At 43.4% G+C, this 19,647-nt stretch overlaps 1 protein-coding gene across 2 annotated transcripts in view; it reads left to right on the top strand.

The window, feature by feature from the left end:
* SAFB (scaffold attachment factor B) overlaps positions 1–19,647 on the top strand; it is a 33,871-nt gene that overhangs the window by 3,058 nt on the left and 11,166 nt on the right. For both annotated transcript variants that reach the window (XM_021084023.1, XM_021084024.1), the window contains exons 2-10: positions 593–677; positions 8,451–8,515; positions 8,602–8,808; positions 11,874–11,936; positions 14,704–14,731; positions 15,673–16,183; positions 16,607–16,656; positions 17,470–17,564; positions 19,435–19,584. In XM_021084023.1, coding sequence (XP_020939682.1) covers positions 593–677; positions 8,451–8,515; positions 8,602–8,808; positions 11,874–11,936; positions 14,704–14,731; positions 15,673–16,183; positions 16,607–16,656; positions 17,470–17,564; positions 19,435–19,584 — 1,254 coding nt within the window. The remainder of the gene's footprint in view (positions 1–592; positions 678–8,450; positions 8,516–8,601; positions 8,809–11,873; positions 11,937–14,703; positions 14,732–15,672; positions 16,184–16,606; positions 16,657–17,469; positions 17,565–19,434; positions 19,585–19,647) is intronic.

The raw sequence follows: 19,647 nt of genomic DNA, 5'->3' as shown, positions 1-19,647 counted from the left end.
TTAGTATTCTGTCCTGACGGTGCTGAGTACAGGCATGGCAGGGAGAGGGGGTCAGGGAGGGTCAGACAGCACATTGTTGAGTGAAGTCATACATAATTGGAGAGTGTGCCTTTTCCTTTCTGAGTTCTTTTGGGCCTAGGAACAAGATGAATCAGACTGTGGTGATAATATTAAATAAAAGCCTAAGGTTTGGTGAGTGCTTGCTTTATGTGCATAATGAGAATTCTTGGAGTTCACTCATGTCTCATCGGGTTAAGGATCTGGTGTTGTCACTGCTGTGTGGCTCTGGTTAACTTCTGTGGTGCAGGTTCCATCCCTGGCCCAGGAACTTTGTATGTTATGGGCACGGCCTAAAAAAGTAAAAGAATTTTCACAACAGCCTTCCAGAGTAAAGACTTTGCTTAATTAGTCCCGTTTTCCCAGTAAAAGAGAAACTCAGAGCTACTAAGTAAACCCGCCTAAGATCTGGTAGGTCAGAGACCTTAGGCCAACATAGACTGGGCGAGAAAAGGACCATTCCAGATCAGCTTCTGTGAAAGTCAAATCTGGATGCTGCCTTTTTGGATGAACTTTTCTTTTGTCTTCCCTTTAGGCAATTGAAGATGAAGGGGGTAATCCTGATGAAATTGAAATTACCTCTGAAGGAAATAAGAAGACATCAAAGAGATCCAATAAAGGTATTGCAGATTTTATAAGCATTGCTAATGTTAGGAGTTTATTTGAAAAATCTGACTTTCTTTGCTAATGTGCCTCTGGACTGCCCTGATTTAAAAAGGACCTTGAAAGGTTTGCAGTTTCTTTCAAGATCCCTACACTATATTTTATCTCCATTGTACTTGGAAATTCAGAAGATGGAAGGGTTGTTTACACCTCTACTCATTTTCCTCTGTAGTTTTCTCAGCAGCCCTTGCTTATCTAGACCCTTAACCTTCTTTTAAAGTCAAGAGTATTTAGGATGGGAGTTCCCGTTGTGGCTCAGTGGTTAACGAATCTGACTAGGAACCATGAGGTTGCGGGTTCGATCCCTGGCCTTGCTCAGTGGGTTAAGGATGTGGCATTGCCCTGAGCTGTGGTGTAGGTCACAGACGCTGCTCAGATCTGGTGGCTATAGCTGTGGTGTCAGCCGGTGGCTACAGCTCTGATTGGATCCCTAGCCTGGGAACCTCCATATGCTGCGGGAGCGGTCCTAGAAAAGGCAAAAAGACCAAAAAAAAAAAAAAGTATTACTTAAGTCTCTGACCAGTCTGACTTGTAGAAGATAACCTTGCTTTTAAATACCACCTGGTCAAAACAGAGTGAGTTGTCACTTTATAGACATTGCTCTCAGAAGCTGCCTGCCACATCAAAGCAAGATTCTACATGGCGTTCGTTAATGACCCTCACCATCTGCCCCATCTTCCCTTCCCACTTCTTCCCCAACCACTTTCCTCTGTTACATTTATCTTTTACCGGGTACTAAACACATGACTTACTTTCTTAGCCCTCTGGGCCTTAGCTTGTACGTTCCCACTCTTCCCCATCTGTCTGCATTCAAGTACTAGTTCATCAAGAACAGCTTCTCAGCCCACCAGTAGCGCCTTTTCTCTCCTTAGGTCCTTTACACTGCCTTAGCTTGGGTTTTAATGCTTATGTCCTCCTACTTTGTGTCATAATTAGATTGTTGAGGACAAGGGTTGCATCTTTCTTGTCTTTCTTCATACTTAGGATTTACTCATTGAGTTACTAATTGAATTCAGTGCCATTCAGCTACTGTTTTTAGAAAGAATCAGCTAAAACCAGGCATTTGGGTTCTTCTGAAAGTTTTCTTGGTAATGGGAGAACTTTTTATTGCTCAGGCCCCAAAACAAAATGAAATACTTTCACCCGGCCAGTGGTGAAGAATTGGGCGTGAAATATCTAAGAGGCAGGCACCAGTGTTGACTGCACCATGCAGTATGGAAGCTCTGGGAGAACGGCAGTCAGTGACCTCACTTTGGAATAAAGTCAGTTCTGTGGATCATAGTACATCATGCATTTTTGGCCTTGCCCAAATAAATGTTTTTGCCAAGGCAAAGAGTACTGAAAAATCAACAGAGAAAGGCAGTCATGGAGAGAGAAAAATAGATCCTGTGGATCTCCTTTTTCATTTTCCTATTAAAAAAGGAAAGGTTTAAATGGTTTTTAGAAATACTAATGCGCACTAAGTAAAATGTTGAAATTCCTTCCTTTCTATTCAGGAGGCAACCCATTATTAAAAGCATGGCCGTATTTTCCCAGGTTTGTTTGTGTGTATGCGGTTTCTGAAAATACATGCAGAAAGAAAGATGTGCACACACCTGTGTACATTTGTTCTTTAAAAAAAAAAATCAGTTCTACTTACACAGTATTCTCTAATGTGCCTTTTTCACTTATCCTGTTAAGGACGTTTTTCCATAGTGCTGAAAATAAAAAGACCTCATTGACAGCTGAGTAGTCATTCATACTATTATACTACAGTTGAGCTCTTAAATCTCCTTGTTATTAGACTGGGGTTTGTTCCAGTTTTCACTTGGCATTTCTAGTTTTCAGTTCGGCCATGAACCAGAGATATCTTTGCTAAAGGCATATAATTTTGTTAACTTATTAGAAGTAAAATTCTGGAGTCAAAAGATTTGTACCTTTTATTTTAGAAATAGCTAACAGGAGTTCCCTGGTGGTTCAGTGGGTTAAGGATCCAGTGTTGTTGCTGCTGTGGCTTGGGTTCAATCCCTGGCCTGGGAAATTCCGAGTGCTATGGGTTTAGCCAAAAAAAAAAAAAGCCCTACTAACAAATTGCTTTCCTAGAGGCTGTAGTGGTTAACATTATGGGGGGGTGGCTATTTTTTTAAAATTCACACTTAACACGATATTTTTCTTTTTTAATGTTGCTTCATATATGTAAAAAAATTTCATTGTATTTATCTGAATTTTCCACAGGTAAAGCTTCCATTTAATATTTATTCACAGATTAGATTATTTCTGATAATTGACCATCTCTGTTTTCTGAACTGCCTTTTCATGTCCTTTGCCTATTTTTCTGCCTAGTTGTTGTCTTTTGAAGGCTCGCTCTCTATACAGTGTCACACTTAATTTTTCCCAGTCTGTCATTTGACGTAACTAGTTTGTGGTGTTTTGGTCACTAAAGTTGTAATCTTTTAATACAGGCAGGTCAGTCAATCTATTCTATATGGTTTCTAGACTTGTGTGTGTGTGTCTTTTTACGGCTGCAACTGCCCGGAGTTCCCTTGTGGAGCAATGGGTTAAGGATCTGGCATTGTCACTGCAGTGCTTCGGGTAGCTGCTGTGGCTTGGGTTCTATCCTTGGCCTGGGAATTTCCACATGCCATGGGAGCAGTCAAAAAAAAATTTTTTAATTAAAAATTAAAAAGTATAAAAAGTCCCTATGACCAACTCCCCAAATCCAGGTGCTGCTTCAGCCTCCTAAAGGTCATCATGTTAGGAATCTGGAAAGTATATTTCTAGCCAGTTGAAAAGCTCACAGTATACATTAAATATGGACCCACTAAAAATTATGGCGTCATCTGTGTAGCTTATTGTGGCTGTTCTTTACATAAATAGTATTGTGGAGTTCCTATTGTGGCTCAGTGGTAAAAAAAAAAACCTGACTAGGGAGTTCCCATCATGGTGCAGTAGAAACGAATCCGATTAAGAACGATGAGGTTGCGGGTTCAACCCCTGGCCTCGCTCAGTGGGTTAAGGATCTGGCGTTGCTGTGAGCTGTGGTGTAGGTTGCAGAGGTGGCTCAGATCTGGTGTTGCTGTGGCTCTGGCGTAGGACAGCAGCAGCAGCTCCGATTCAACCCCTAGCCTGGGAACCTCCATATTGCCATGGGTGAGACCCTAAAAAGACAAGAGACAAAAAAAAAACCACTCTGACTAGTATCCACGAGGGCACCAGTTCAGTCCCTGGCCTCACTCAGTAGGTTAAGGATCCAGCATTGCTGTGAGCTGTGGTGTAAGTCACAGGCGCTGCTTGGATCTGGTGTTGCTGTGGCTGTGGTGTAGGCTGGCAGCTGTAGTTCCAGTTCAACTCCTGGCCTGGGAACTTCCCTGTGCCCTAAAAAATAGCTAATAAATAAATGGTATTATATTATCGAGTGGGTCATTCTACTTTGGCTTTGTCTTTTTTTTTTTTTTTTTAGTGGCTGCTTTTGCGGCACATGGAAGTTCCCAGGCTAGGGGTAGAATCAGAGCTGCAGCTACTGGCCTACACCACAGTCACAGCAACTCGGATCCTTAAACCACTGAGCGAGGCCAGGAGTTGAACCCACATCCTCATAGGTACTAGTCTGGTTCCTTACTGCTGAGCCACAATGGGAACTCCCTGTTTTGCTTGCTCTAGCATTTTATTTAAAACAGAACCATTCAGGAGTCCCTGTCGTGGCACAGTGGAAACAAATCTGACTAGGAACCACGAGGTTGCCAGTTCGATCCCTGGCCTCGCTCAGTGGGTTAAGGATCCAGTATTGTCGTGAGCTATGGTGGAGGTTGCAGACGCAGCTCAGATCTGATGTGGCTGTGGCGTAGCCCGGCAGCTGAATCTCCGATTAGACCCCTAGTCTGGGAACCTCCATATGTCATGGTGAGGTCCTAAAAAAGGCAAAAAAAAAAAAAAAGCCATTCAATATAAACTCAATTGGGAGTTCCTGCTGTGGCACAGCGGGATTGACAGTATCTTGGGAGTGCTGAGATACAGATTTGATTCCCCAGCCTGGCCCAGCACAGTGGGTAAAGGATCTGGCGTTGCCACAGCTGCAGCTTAGGTCACAACTGTAACTGAGGTCTGATCCCTGGCCCATGAATTCCATATGCCATGGGGCAGCCAAAAAAGAAAAAAGGAAGAAAAACCTCTTTTGTGTCTGGTTTCTTATGCTTGGTCTAATTCTGTTCTGCAGTTTTACAGTACATTTTGGTATTTGAGAGGGCAAGCCTATAAGTTATACTGAATTATTTACAACTATGTTATTAGATTTTATCAAGAAAAGAAGGAGTTCCCTTTGTGGCTCAGCGGTTAATGAACTCGACTAGGATCCTGAGGATGCAGGTTTGATCCCTGGCCTCACTCAGTGGACTGTGATGTAGGTCACAGACATGGCTCAGGTCCTGCATTGCTGTGGCTGTGGTGTAGGCCAGCAGCTGTAGCTCAGATTAGATCCCTAGCAGGTGCGGCCCTAAAAAGCAAAAAAAAAGGTTTTTTTCCTGACTAGTTTGAACAGACCCAAAATGGTTTGAAATCTGATTGTTTAATCAGAATCCTAGAAATCAAACCTCAAGTAATCTCCTCCAGAGTAGTTTTACAGACCAATACTTTGTATAGCAGAATCTTTTTTTTTTTTTTTAATAGGTCTGCATCCACGACATGAAAGTTCCCAAGCTAGGGGTCGAATGGGAGCCCTAGCCTCGGCCACACCAGATCTAAGCCTCATTCTGTGACCCACGCCAAAGCTTGTGGCAACACCAGATCCTTAACCCCACTGAGTGAGGCCAGGGATCTAACCTGCATCCTTGTGGATACTAGTTGGGTTCTTAACCTGATGAGCCATTATGGGAACTCCAAAAATCTTTTAAAGTAATTATCAGCAAAGTAATTTAATTGAAAAAGCAGAGTCTGCATGTTTGTTTTTTAAGCTGTTGCTTGATCCTGTGCTGCTGGGTTGTTTTTCTTTTACCGTAATTTTTTTTTAAATAATCATCAGATACATTTTAACAACTGGCAAAATTTTGAACAGATTCTTCACAAGATAAGATATATAAGTGGCTGATAACCTCATCAAAAAATGCTCAACTTGGAGTTCCTGTTGTGGCACAGCAAAAAAGAATCTGACTTGTATCCATGGTGGGGATATAGATTCAATCCTTGGCCTCGCTCAGTGGGTTAAGGATCCAGTGCTGCCGTGAATTGTGGTGTAGGTCGCAGATGCGGCTCAGATCTGGCGTTGCTGTGGCTGGGGTGTAAGCCTTCAGCCATAGCTCCGATTTGACCCCTACCCCTGGGAACTTCCATATACCCCGGGTGTGGCCGTAAAAAGCAAACAAAAAAGCACTCAACATCATTAGCTATCAAGTAGATGAAAATTAAAATGATTATTAATACTGGAAAACTATTGAAAGAACAAAGATTGGAATTCCCTTGCAGTGCAGCAGGTTGGGGATCCGGCATGTCACTGCAGAGTCACTGATGTGGCATGGGTTCTGTCCCTGACCCGGGAATTTCCACATGCCGCAATTGAGCTCCCTCCCCCCCCAAAGGTGCAAAGATAAAAACAAACTCCCATATACCGCTATAGAGTAAGTAAAATTAGACAACTATTTTGGGGAAAGATTTGGCACATACTTCAAAAATTAAAAATTCAGGAGTTCCCATCGTGGCGCAGTAGTTAACGAATCCGACTAGGAACCAAGAGGTTGTGGGTTCGGTTCCTGGCCTTGCTCAGTGGGTTAACGATCCGGCGTTGCCGTGAGCTGCGGTGTAGCTCGGATCCCGAGTTGCTGTGCCTCTGGCGTAGGCCTGCAGCTACAGCTCCGATTAGACCCCTAGCCTGGGAACCTCCACATGCTGCGGGAGCAGCCCAAGAAATAGCAAAAAGACGAAAAAATAAAAAAATTAAAATTCACCCAAGTACAACCCAATTATTTTACTCATGTGTCTTTAGCCAAAATAAATGAATGCATAGATCCACACAGAAACATGAATGTACAGCTTATCTTTTCTTAGGAGACATAATTTCTTGGTTGGTTTTTTTTTTTTCCTTCCTTTTTTTTTTTTTTTTTTTCTTTTTAGGGCCGCACATGCAGCATATGGAGATTCCCAGGCTAGGGGTCTAATTGGAGCTACAGCTGCCAGCAGCCTACGCTGTGGCTCACGGCAATGCCAGATCCTTAACCCACTGAGCAAGGCCAGGGATCAGACCCACAACTTATGGTTCCTAGTCGGATTTGTTTCCACTGTGCCACTGCAGGAACTGCATGGAGACATAATTTCTTACTTAGGAAAGATGCAAGAATAATACAAGAAATTCTCCTATATCCATGTGAGAATCCAGATCACCTAGATGTTAGCATTTTATTGCGTTTACTTTGTCCTTTTCTTTTCCCCCTCCCTCACCCCTTCCTCCCTCTGTTTCTCTCTCTTCCTCTCCATATATGTGTGTACATGTATTTTTTTCTCCTGAACTGTTGAGAATAAGTTGCAGGCATGTGCCCCTTTGCCCCTGTATACTTCAGTATTTCCTAAAAGCAAGGACATAGAACTTCTTACCAAAATCAAGAAGTTAATATTGAAATGTTGATGTAATATTAAGTCTAACCTTAAACCTCATTTAGATTTAGTCATTTGTTTCCAGTAGTATTTTTCATAACTCATAAGGCAAAAAAAAAATCTAGAGTCATGCATTGCCTTCAGGTGTCATGTCTCTTTGGTTTCCTTTAGTCTGCAACAGTTCCTAAGACTTTCTTTATATTTGTGACCATTACTACTAATTTTTTTTTTTAATTTTAGTCCTGCACTCAGAGCATATGGAAGTTCCCAGGCTAGGAGTCAAATCGGAGCTGTAGCTGCCAGCCTGTGTCACAGTCCCAAGGCCAGATCCAAGCAGAGTCTGCGACCTACATCATAGCTGCACCATTGCCAGATCCTTAACCCACTGTACCACAGTGGGAACTCCTAGAAGAGGTTTTTTTTTTTATTTATTTATTTATTTATTTTTATGGCTGCACCTGTGTCATACAGAAGTTCCCAGGCTACGGGTCAAATCATAGCTGCAGCTAAAGCCTGTGCCACAGCCACGGCAACACCAGATCCAAGCCATATCTGTGACCTGTGCTGCAATTTGTGGCAATGCCTAATCCTTAACCCACTGAGTGAAGCTAGGGCTTGAATCCAAATCCTCACAGAGGTAACATTGGGTCCTTCACCCTCTGAGCTACAGCTGGGACTCCTAGAAGAGATTTTGAAATGGAGGAAAACATATGACAGTATATGATAGCCCAAGGGCCAACCAAGTGGTATTATGAAAGGCTCTTTTACTTTTCTTTTTTGCTTTATGTTTTATGTCGTCGTCTCTGAGGGAAAATAATGTTCCACATTTCTTATCTAAAGAGCAGTACATTTGTATGAGATACTCTTTACCTCACAATCAAAGCCACTTAAAAAGAGTGGGCCTGAAAAAGGTCTGGTCTGCCTCTTATTAAGAATCCATTTCCAGCTCCTCATGCTCCCATAGCTAGTTGGTAAGAACAGAACCTCTTCTACTTGGCAATGGTAGAGGGCACTGCCTTATCCAGAAAGGCCTTACCATTCTGAAATTATGGTGTTCCTAAACTGGGAAGTGCCACGGGTGTTTTAGGTGTCTTATTGTAGGGCCTATGAACATGAAAGTTGTCACTCCTGGAAAATGCATATTGTTGATCTCATGCTCTAAATTATTCTTCCAGGGCGCAAACCAGAAGAAGAGGGTGTGGAAGATAATGGGCTAGAGGAAAATTCTGGGGATGGACAGGTATATGTGTGTGGTCTTATCAGTGCATCAGTTGGGTATGTGGATCCATGACAGTCATCTGATGGTTGTATTTTGTTTTGTCACAGGAGGATGTTGAGACCAGTTTAGAGAACTTGCAGGATATTGACATGATGGATATCAGTGTGTTGGATGAAGCAGAAATCGATAATGGAAGCGTTGCAGATTGTGTGGAAGACGAAGATGCTGATAATCTCCCAGAGTCCCTGTCTGATAGTAGAGAGCTAGTCGAAGGAGAAATGAAAGAGCTTCCTGAGCAGCTTCAAGAACATGCTGTAGGTAACTCGGCAGAGTCTCTAGAATGTACCCTGAATGCAATAACTCCTCAAATATCTTAACAGATAATAAGTCCAATATTAATGCCAGTTCAGTAGAATAGTGCTTTAATCCACAAACATGTGAAAGTCAGATGATTCTGAAAAACATACTTTGCTTCGTTGAAAGATGGTATCTTGTGAGATACACAGGTGTGTGCTATCTATTTGTCTAAGGCATCATTAAACCTTTTAAAGATACTGTTCTAGACCTTCCTGTTATAGGAGATTGCTCTGTGGTGTAATAGCTGGGATGCCTTCAGAATACCAAAGCAGAGGTTGAAAGTTGTTCTTTTTCTTTTGTTGGTCCTCTTAGCCAATCTTTAATACTAAGCTTTGATGTTGTATTTATTTTACTTTATTTTGCTTTTTAGGGCTGCACCCGCGGCATATGGAGGTTCCTAGGCTAGGGGTCGAATTGGAGCTGTAGCCCCTGGCCTACGCCAGAGCCACAGCAACACGGGATCCAAGCCACGTCTGCAACCTACACCACAGCTCACAGCAATGCCACATCCTTAACCCACTGAGCAAGAGCAGGGATCGAACCCGCAACCTCATGGTTCCTAGTCAGATTCGTTAACCACTGCGCCATGACGGGAACTCCATACTTAATTCTATTTGCTAGGTATTAGGTATTATTTAATAACAGCATGATATATAGATGCTGATAATTCCGTTTTTCATAACATTGAGAAGTAAAAAGGTAAATAAATATCTCTAGGCCACATACAGCTTATGTGAGAATAAGAATTAAAGATCAAGCTAATTCCAGAGCCCATGTACTTAACTCATACACTTCATTGTCTTGGTGGTATTAATTTACTAGATTACCTCATTCTGTGAGGGTGAATGTTTGTTAGGTAGACAGAAAAGGCAATGAGAAATAGAAGCCATGAGGTGTCTTTGTGGGAATTCCTAGGAATTGGTCCCTGGCAGGTGCCTTGTTTTCGTAGTACTCTTCAGATCTTTTGCAGAGTGTCTCCTGAGTCGTCCTCGGGGAGAGAAAGCCCTGTTCTCTCCCAGTCCACCCACGCCTGCCATTCCTGGGAACTTGTTTACATTTTCTTTTAGAACTGCTCTTCAGTATCCCTAGAGACAGCAGACTATGGTCTTTGAATGGGCGGCGGCAAGGGGTGGGTGATTTTGAGAAATGACCAAAGAGTCATTTTGATACAGATAGGGTATTTTGTTTTTTTAATTTTTTTTTGGTGAGTCTTATTCATTGGCTTCCTATAAAGGAGTACCAAAAATACAAGAGCAGTGACGGTCTTTCTTATGGGCTTATTTTTTCTTAAGGCTGTTTTATTCCCTCTGATAGAAAATATTACATTCATCAAAAGCCTGGAAGCTCCTAAATGTCTATCAGTGATGGTTAAATAACTATGAATTGGTGGAAGCAGCAGTTTAAAGAGTTAATGGCATTGACTAGAGGTCTGCCACTTAACTTGCTTTGTGACCCTGGGCAAGTTACTTAACCTCTCTGGGCCTCCTTTGTGAAAAATAATAGGTTTAGAGAGTTCTAAATAGGTGAATGTTTATTGCTGGCTTAGCACAAAAGTCATTAAGCTGGCCAAAGATTTATTGGAACACAGCCATACCTATTTGTAACAACTGTCTTTGGCCAATTTCTGGGTATAACAGCTGAGTAGAGTAGTCATGACAGAGACCATCTGGCATACAAAGCCTAAAATATTTATTATCTGGCCTTTGACAGAAAGTTTGCTGACCCCAGCTTAGAGCAGTATCTTGCCTAAAGCAAGCATCGTAGAGTTACTGCTGCTATTAATGTAACATCGATTACTATTTCCAGTAATGGTTATTGCTTCTGTATAACCATCTCAGTGAACTAAGCGTATCTACATGTGCTAAAATAATCACTAAGACAGAAGTGAAAATAAGGGAGGGTACAGGATAATGTAGACAGAAAAAGAGGAGGTGGTCATTGACATGAGTGTGTGCCCACACAAGCATGCATTGAATGGGTTGCATCAAGGGAAGGAAGGGGTGGTACAAAGCAGCTTTCTAGTCAAATAAAGGTAATAACAGTACATGCTCATTATGAAACATTTTAAAAATATTTCCCCTCCCTAAAAAAATAAATGAATAAACCAATATTCAGGGCTTTATATAGCAAACTGTAAATTATGTTGGATCACAAGGATCTTATGAAACCCCTTTCTATGTTTGGGAAATCCCTCACCTTATTGGGCATAGCCCACCTCTTAGAATAGTAGTGTACCATACTGGTTATTCTTCCTCTGCAGGTGGGGCAATGATTGGTCACCTGTGCTTTACCAGTCCTGTGCTCCTCTCTCCACACTCCAGTTGATACTAGGAGGCAGGCTTCTTGGAGATGCCTTTCCACTCTGGGCCTTAGCTGCCCCGGGGCAACAGTCCCAGCATCAGTAGCATCCAGGCTTCAGGAAGTTGTGGCTACAGAAATCCAAGAATCCACGCTGCAGCTTGATTCTAGACATTGTTCCTTGAAGAGCAGCCTCCAAACTTGGTGTTCCAGTTTACCTAGAGAGTCTGTGTACTACTCCATTAGAAATCTCTCTCTCTTTTTTTTTTTTGCTTAGTTTAGTCTTGTGTTTTTCTTGCTTGTCTTGCCTCTTGAAACCTACACTGATACCATTTTAATGGGTTTCCTAGTTTGTCTGCAGTTATGTTGTTTATGTACATTTCTTTAGTTGAGGTGGAATCATCTTTTTTTTTTTCATTTTTTTGTATTACTCAAATGAATTTATCACATCTGTAGTTGTATAATAATCATAACAATCTGATTTCACAGGATTTCCATCCCACAGCCCAAGCACATCCCCCCACCCCCCAAACTGTCTCCTCCGGAGACCATAAGTTTTTCAATATCTGTGAGTGGAATCATCTTATAATGCTGTTTTGATTCCTTGTTGCACTGTTTAGGATTTCATCATAAGTGACCTTTCATGGCTGTAACTTTTCATTGAACAGATGTACTATTAGGTTACCTTATTATTAATGTAATAAATTGTATTCTCCCTTTACAGATAGAGGACAAAGAAACTATAAACAATTTAGATACTTCATCATCTGACTTCACTATATTACAGGTAAATTGTCATATGTCTCAATAACTTTAGAGTCAAAGGTTAGACAACAGTTTCTGAAAACCGCTTCAGATATTGTATGGCTGTCCCAGCTAAAAGACACAGCAAGGTTTGTTTCCTTTGTCGCCATCTCAAGAGGGGGTTCTTCTTTCCTCTTTCCCCATACATATGTGCCTGTTGAAAAGGGCTCATCGTCTTGGCTTCCCCCCCTACAGCTGAGAGGAGGGCATGTTGGGGGAACTCTTGTTAATTTGATTGCTGGGAGAAAGACAGCCTGGCAGGTCTGTTCTGGATGGCATCCTCTGCAGAAAGACTATTAGGTGAGACATGAGACAGCAGTAGGGCGCTCCGTCCCCAGGAGAGATGAATGGGGCACAGATGAGAATGCAGGGGCAGGGGGTAGCAGTAGGGTGGGGGTGGGCAGATTACTGAAATCACAGCTGGGAAAGATAGATTATCAGATTCTAGTTCTGCCTTTGGGAAGTTTTTCTCAGTGCACAGATTTCTTTTGATGACCATCACCTTGACTGTTTGACTACCATCTGTGTAAAAATTAAATCTTAGATGAGAACAAATGAGATGTGGACTGACTTTCAGGTATGATTTGCATAAATGTGGACCTTGAATTTCCTTTGAATTTTTTTTTTTTTTTTTTTTTTTTTTGTTCGGCATATGTAGACATAAACTGTCAGAATAAAGTGTAGCTAATTTTCAATAGAAGGTTTTATGAGGAGATGGAAATACAGTCAACTTACGTCAGTCCTTGTTTTTGTTTTAATGATGTCACCTATCACTTATGCTGCTTAATTAGAAGTCAGCTTTCAGACAAGATCTTCATTTGCTTCTGCCGGGCAGGGGCAGTTTGTTATTAGTGAGCCAGAACCACAACCTCCAGGAGGGTACAAATCTCAAGAACTCTTGGTGAAACCCAGTTCACCTTTAGGGCTGATGTCTTTCTGCAGCTGCAGAGTGACACAGTGCATTCCTGCTTCAGGGGAAAGGAGGAGCAGATCTGTCATTTTCTCCAGTGTCTTTCTAGGTCAGATGCTCCTCTGGTAAATGGGCTAATAGCCCCTCTCAGAGACAAATAGGGAGCGTATATGTGATTCTCTCTAGGGAAAGTTAGGAGAGAATTGTTTTGCCTAAAGTGATCAGTTCCTTCAGTATGAAATCTTCAATTCCCAGCATAAAATGAAAAAAAAAAAAATACAGATAAACGATTAGAAAAGTGCTTTCCAGAATGTCAGGTTAGTGCCCAGTGGAAGGTACCCACCATTCACAGTCATTCAGTGGGTATATATCCTAAGCAGCTGTGATAGGTCAGGTACATGAGAAGAAAGGATGGCCTTCATCCTCATAAGACCCACCCTCCCTGCTTACACAGAGCATTGAGAAGAGGCCTGGACTGATGCACAGACTCCCAGTCACATAGCCTTTCCTCAAATCTTAGGACTGCTGTGTGTCCTTGAGCAAGTTTGTCATCCACTCTGTGCCTATCTCTTAACTTTTGAACAGGAGGGTGATACTAATGGTACCAACCTGCTAGGGCTATGTGATGATTGATTACTATATGTGCATGTAAGGTGCTTAAATTAGTGCCTGGGGCCTAGTCAGTGCTTGGCTGGAATTTCAGAATAATGTATAGAGGGGATATAGGTGCCAGGGACCACATGCTGAGAGAAAGTTCCTTCCTTGAGTGGAGCAGTTGCTGGAGCCGTTAGGGCAAACCTTCCTGTGAAGAGGTGGCCCCTGAGCTAGATGATGAGGAATTGCCAGGGGTCTGTGGGGTTTCAATGGAACCGTTGGGGGTGGAAGGTAGAAATGGGAACAGTAAAGCCAAACACTGCTGTAGGCTAGGAATAGCAGTGGTGTGGATTGACTGGGCTAGCTAAGAAAGGTTCAGGGATATTTAGGAATAAGCTGGCTTGGAGGGTGTTGGATGGAAGACCTAAGGGAGGCGGCATGTGTAATCTTGCAGGGGGCTCGATTGACCAGGTGGGTGGGGGGTGGTACGACCAGGCTAAATAAGAACCGGGGTCAGGCCACCTGTGCCTTCGGTCAGTCTTTCAAATGTTTAGAAACTGACGCTACATTAATTAAGTAAAAAAATGATTATCTGATCTGTATCAGCATTCTATCAGACCCTAAGAATAGAAAAATGAAAATACTACTCTTCATGCATGTAAGAGTTTAGTTTAGAGGGATGACAAGCATGTGATGGGTTCATCAACATTAAAAGTGATAATATTACCAGACATTGGCAAACAAGAATACCAGGCCCATTGAGAGCAGCCTGGGATGTAGGGCTTGGGGCTCAGGTGAATGAAATAGAATGCCAGCTGTGTGAGCTCTTTCTGGGAATAAGCAGATCTGCTACCTGTTGTAGTTGTGAGGTTCCTAGTCTGTGTTTTTAAAATTCCCTCTTAGTGGAGTTCTCATCATGGCTCAGTGGTTAGTGAATCTGACTAGGAACCATGAGGTTGTGGGTTCAATCCCTGACCTGGCTCAGATCCTGGTTAAGGATCTGGTGTTGCCGTGAGCTGTAGTGTAGGTCGCAGACGTGGCTCGGATCCCGTGTTGCTGTGGCTCTGGTGTAGGCTGGCGACTACAGCTCTGATTAGACCCCTAGCCTGGGAACCTCCATATGCCACAGGTGCGGCCCTAGAGAAGACAGACAAAAAAATCCCCTCCTAGTTATTGTAGTTTTGGATGTTAATAAATTCTAGGTTCCATCCATCTGGCACAGTCTTATTTATGTTTTTTGTTGCAGGAAATTGAAGAGCCATCCTTGGAGCCAGGTACTGTTAAATGAAAAACTTACCAACGGGGGCTTGGAACCATTCTAGTTTTCCACCTTCTCTAATTTGAATTCTTTAATTTTAAAAAAGTTACCTTACTGTAGTATACATTGTTCTGAAGGTTTACGATCCAAAACATACCAGGATCATAGAGATTGGAAACCCAGCCATATCACCAGATCTGTGAAAGTGGCTACCTTCTCATTTTGCAAAATGTATTGGTGAGATAAAACTGTCTCATGCCTTTTTAAGTGTACATGGCCTGAAACTTAAGTAGAGAGAGTTTGCATGCCTCTCGAGCTAATACCTCTGTACTCCACAAAACAGATCTTGTGATATTGGGCAGTATCTTAACTTTGTGGTTTATAATTCAGGCAGTGCAGGCAGTGATAGGGAGATACATTTTAAAACATTGAGACGTTACTGGATTCCAGAAGAGGAAAGAGTTTCTTCATGAGAATTGCAAAACAAATACTATTCACTTTCTGGACTGCAAATATCTCAGAGCACCGATGGAAGAGTTTCTGGTTGTCATGTTGGACTGTTCTGTTAAAAGAATTGCAAAGAAATTTGGAAATTGAGCTGTTCAGTGAATGGTGATACATTCAGTTAAGCAACTTGGACTTTGGAAGCTAAATTTGGAAGAGTCATATATAAACGACGACAGAATGAAGACTGTCAAGAATCAGCCAGAAGGTTTTGGGGGTTAAATCTCTGGGATGCTTTTCTCTTCCATGTAGCGTAGAGGCTTACTCTAGCAGTCGGTTGGAGCGCAGGTAGTGTAACCAGTGTAAGTTTGTGTACCCGCGGGTTTTCCAATCTCTGTGTAGCTAGCAGTTCTCTTCGTGTTAGTGTGGCAGCCGTGCCAGTTCCGCATTTGTGATTGCTTTATTTCCCTGGTAATTAAACCTTGTGCCATTCTATTCCTGTTAAATCCGTAGAAAATGAGAAAATACTCGACATTTTGGGGGAAACTTGTAAATCTGAGCCAGTAAAAGAAGAAGGTTCCGAGCTGGAGCAGCCATTTGCACAGGATACAAGTAGCGTGGGGCCAGACAGAAAGCTTGCGGAGGAAGAGGACCTTTTTGGCAGCGCCCATCCGGAGGAGGGTGATTTAGATTTGGCCAGCGAGTCAACAGCACAAGCTCAGTCGAGCAAGGCAGACACCCTGTTAGCGGTAGTGAAAAGGGAGCCCGTGGAGCAGACAGGCGATGGCGAGAGGACGGACTGTGAGCCTGTAGGGCTAGAGAAGCCAGTTGAGCAGAGTAGTAAAGCCTCAGAGCACGCGGAAGCCTGTAGCGAGGAGGCCGCGGAAGCGCCCCCGGAAGCCTCAAGCCCAGAGCCCAGGGATAGCAAAGAAGACGTGAAGAAGTTTGCTTTTGAAGCTTGTAATGAAGTCCCTCCGGCTCCTAAAGAGTCCTCAGCCAGTGAGGGCGCTGATCAGAAAATGAGGTTTGTTTTTTCTCAGTTTTAGACCAGACGCTATCTCCTTTTCATTGGTCGTTTAATGACACACATAAGCTGTTTTTTCTGCAATTGGCCAGCCAGACTGATGCAATTGTAGTTTACTTCTAAAGAATGTTTTATTTCTCTTTGTTTATTTTAAACTGATTACATAATCTTTTTTCTTTTCTCAACCTATCATGGTTGTTTTCTTTAATTCTTCCTAATTATCTTTAGCCCAGCAGAATTAATTAACTCCTTTGGGTCTGAAATCTTATGGTTAGGTCAGATTTCCAATACATGTTTGTCGGGGTATCATTTTTTCAGAACTAAATTTCGGGTAGGTATGCAACCTCAGCACGTATTTTATAATTTTGAGTTCGTTTCCTGTCTGCTTCTTCCTGCTGGAGTGACATTGTCTTTTGTCTCTAGTTCTGTCGAAGATGACTCGGATCCAAAAAGGCTTTCCAAGGAGGAAAAGGGTAGGTCCTCACACAGCACCTTCCCCAGGATCGTGTTTGGCCTCATGGGCAGGGAGCTTGGTTCTAGTCCATCGTACATTGTGTTTTTGCCTCACCTTACCCTGTGAGCCCGTCATGAAGCCTTTTTCCACTCTGTTCCCTGATCTTCACTCTGCAGGTTCTGGGTTGCAGGGCAGAGTTGACACATTGATTTGATGTAGAGACTTGATTTTGCCAGAGTGCTTTGAGTTCATCCTTCCTGATTGACCCTCTTATTCGTAAACTCCTTGGCCTTGCAGGAGAAACACTTGCAGATGGAGCAAATGCTTTGAGACTCAGATGTCCTGGGGTTCCCTGATATTTCAGATTTATCAACACCATATCCCTTTATTAAATCACTGGTTGAGAAGAAGTTTTGCTGGTTCTTATTTCTCTTTAATCAATGTTTAAAAAGAACCAAAACCAGGGGTTGTACTCTGCAAGAAATAGAAATGCCTAAGGTGATTCTACACAGCTAATGCCTGTCTTAACATTCCAAAGTCGTCTCACTGTGTCAGGTAGTGCCATGTGGTGACTAAAGGTCCCTCTTATGGGCCTAGCAGCCCCCAACTTGCCGTAGTTAGTAGCATTGCTCTTTTTCCCATCAGGCTACTGTGCGGCTCCAAAGGTCTCGTGAGGACAGCAGGCCTGGCCCCTCACTCCAGCCAGCCTTGAGTGCAGTTGGCATCTGGGACAAGTCAGGGAGAGTGTCTGGTTTGGAGTGACTTTAGGCTTTTTTAAGACTTAGGATTTTGTGGGTATCCTGTTTTTGACGAGAATTTTCTTTTGAAATAGGTCGTAGCAGTTGTGGTAGAAATTTCTGGGTCAGTGGACTTTCTTCTACCACCAGAGCTACAGATTTGAAGAATCTTTTCAGCAAATATGGAAAGGTAAGACCAGGGCAAGTATTTTTTTTTAAGTCCATACGGATGATTGTCCCTGCTTAGTAAATAAGAACCTTGAGTGACAATGTGCCATTGTTGAGCTCACATTTGCTCATGGCCTGAGGAGGGTCTGCCCCCTCACCCAATCCCAGGCTACTACTTCCGATTTGATAACTTCCAGAATCCGTTTCTCTGGTTTCAGACCTTAAACCCAGGGGAGGCTTGGGAGGGCTGCAGGGGTCGGAGCATAGGTCAGGGTGGGAAGATGCTGTTAGCATTTTCCTGAGATGGTAGTGATTATAGAACCGGAGTGAAGCCATAGATAAGCATTCCTAACAAGCTGTGGAGCCAGATTGATGTGAGCAAATACAGGCCCCAGCTCTGCTGTTGACAGCTTTGTGGCCAGGGCATGTTGCCTCCTCTGTGGACCTGGTCTCTACACTGTGAGCCTTCAGAGTTGGTGCCTCTTTAACGATGGTGTGTGTAGTTGTAGCAGAGCTTCTGGTGGCCCTGGGCGGGCCCCTCTGCCCACCTGCTCCCACCCCTAGCCAGCTAGCTCAGGCTGCTTCTGCTCTGTCACACCTGCCTCTTCCCCTCTTCAGTCTCGGAGGGGTGGCCGTGCTGCCGGGTGCCCGCTGCTGTTCCCCATGTGTTGCCTTTTCTTCCTCTTTCTCATTTCCCCTTCCTCCCCGTGCCTCCTGGACTTGCCTCCACATAAATGGGCCCATGGTCTTTGTCTCTCAGTCAGCTTTTCCCAAGTGAGACTTAGCCAGCACAGGCCCCTCTTCATATTAACGGTTTAGCAGTGATAATAGAGAAAACCATCATCATACCTTGGTTGTTGATGTTCAGGAACTAACAAGGGAAAGTAAACGTGACATGTTTCTCAAAATAACTCACGACTCCCTGGACCTCAGTAATGCAGGTGGGACCCTTTTCCTTTTTTGATTCTGCTGTGGTCCTCAGAGCAGATGGATGCCCTCAGCAGGGAAATGTCAGCCTGTAGCCTGCGGTGTCTTGGGTGCACTGCAGGATTAGTGTGGCTGGAATAGGGGACCAGACCACTCTGAAATCTTCCTCTGGGGCCAAGACTCCATGTGGCACAGTGCGGATGAATGCTGGCTATGGCCACTGGTCCCATGGGACCTCTCCTGAACTGCATTGCCTTCTGCCAGAAAAGGGCACACCTCACTTCAGCCTGCTGCGGTTGTTGGGAGAATTAAGTAGCATTTAAAGATCTATGTGTAGTGCCTGAAACATCGCCTTGAATTTTGTTTTTGTTAATGATAGAGTAGGCTCTGCTCTTCAGATCTCTCTTTATAAACCTATTATCTTGATCTACTTCTATAGATGTTTTCCTACTTTACCGCCCACCTAGTTGATTCCATATTCTGAATCATTTCTTTACAAGTTTTTCCTTTCTTTCTTTCTTCCCTCCTTCCTTCCTTCCTTTTTTTATAGCTATAGCTGTGGACTATACCACAGCTTGCAGCAATACCAGATCCTTAACCCACTGAACAAGACCAGGATCAAACCCACATCCTCAGAGACACTATGTTGAGTTCTTAACTCACTGATCCACAACGGGAACTCTACATGTTTTAGACAGTATTATAGGCAGATTGGTACGACTGTGCCTTCCGCTTCGCTTTCCTCTCTTCTCCACGCTGTCATCCTGCTTCCTTAGAGAAACAGCCAGGACGAAGAAGGAGCAGCCAGACACTAGCATTACCCTCTCCAGTCCTCAACCTGCCACTTGTTGGGCACCTGTTCTTGGTGTCTCCCCCCACAGGCCCTCATCCCAGTCAGAGGGAAGCAGTATGAACCACAGTGTTGGGGTCTGTGTCTGACCCTTATTTGTGTGCTTTCCTCCGAGGTGGTGGGCGCCAAGGTTGTGACAAATGCCCGGAGTCCTGGAGCTCGCTGCTACGGCTTTGTTACAATGTCCACAGCAGAAGAGGCCACAAAATGCATTAACCACCTGCACAAAACAGAGCTCCATGGGAAGATGATCTCAGTGGAAAAAGTAAGGGGCCGTTTTCTTCCAGGGATGTGATCATGTAGGAAATAAGGTAATACTTCCACCTGA

The sequence above is a fragment of the Sus scrofa genome, chromosome 2 (genome assembly GCF_000003025.6).
Source record: "Sus scrofa isolate TJ Tabasco breed Duroc chromosome 2, Sscrofa11.1, whole genome shotgun sequence".
In the NCBI taxonomy this organism is placed as follows: domain Eukaryota; kingdom Metazoa; phylum Chordata; class Mammalia; order Artiodactyla; family Suidae; genus Sus; species Sus scrofa.
The sequence above is the reverse complement of the archived record's forward strand: the minus strand, read 5'-3'. Positions and strand labels throughout refer to the sequence as shown.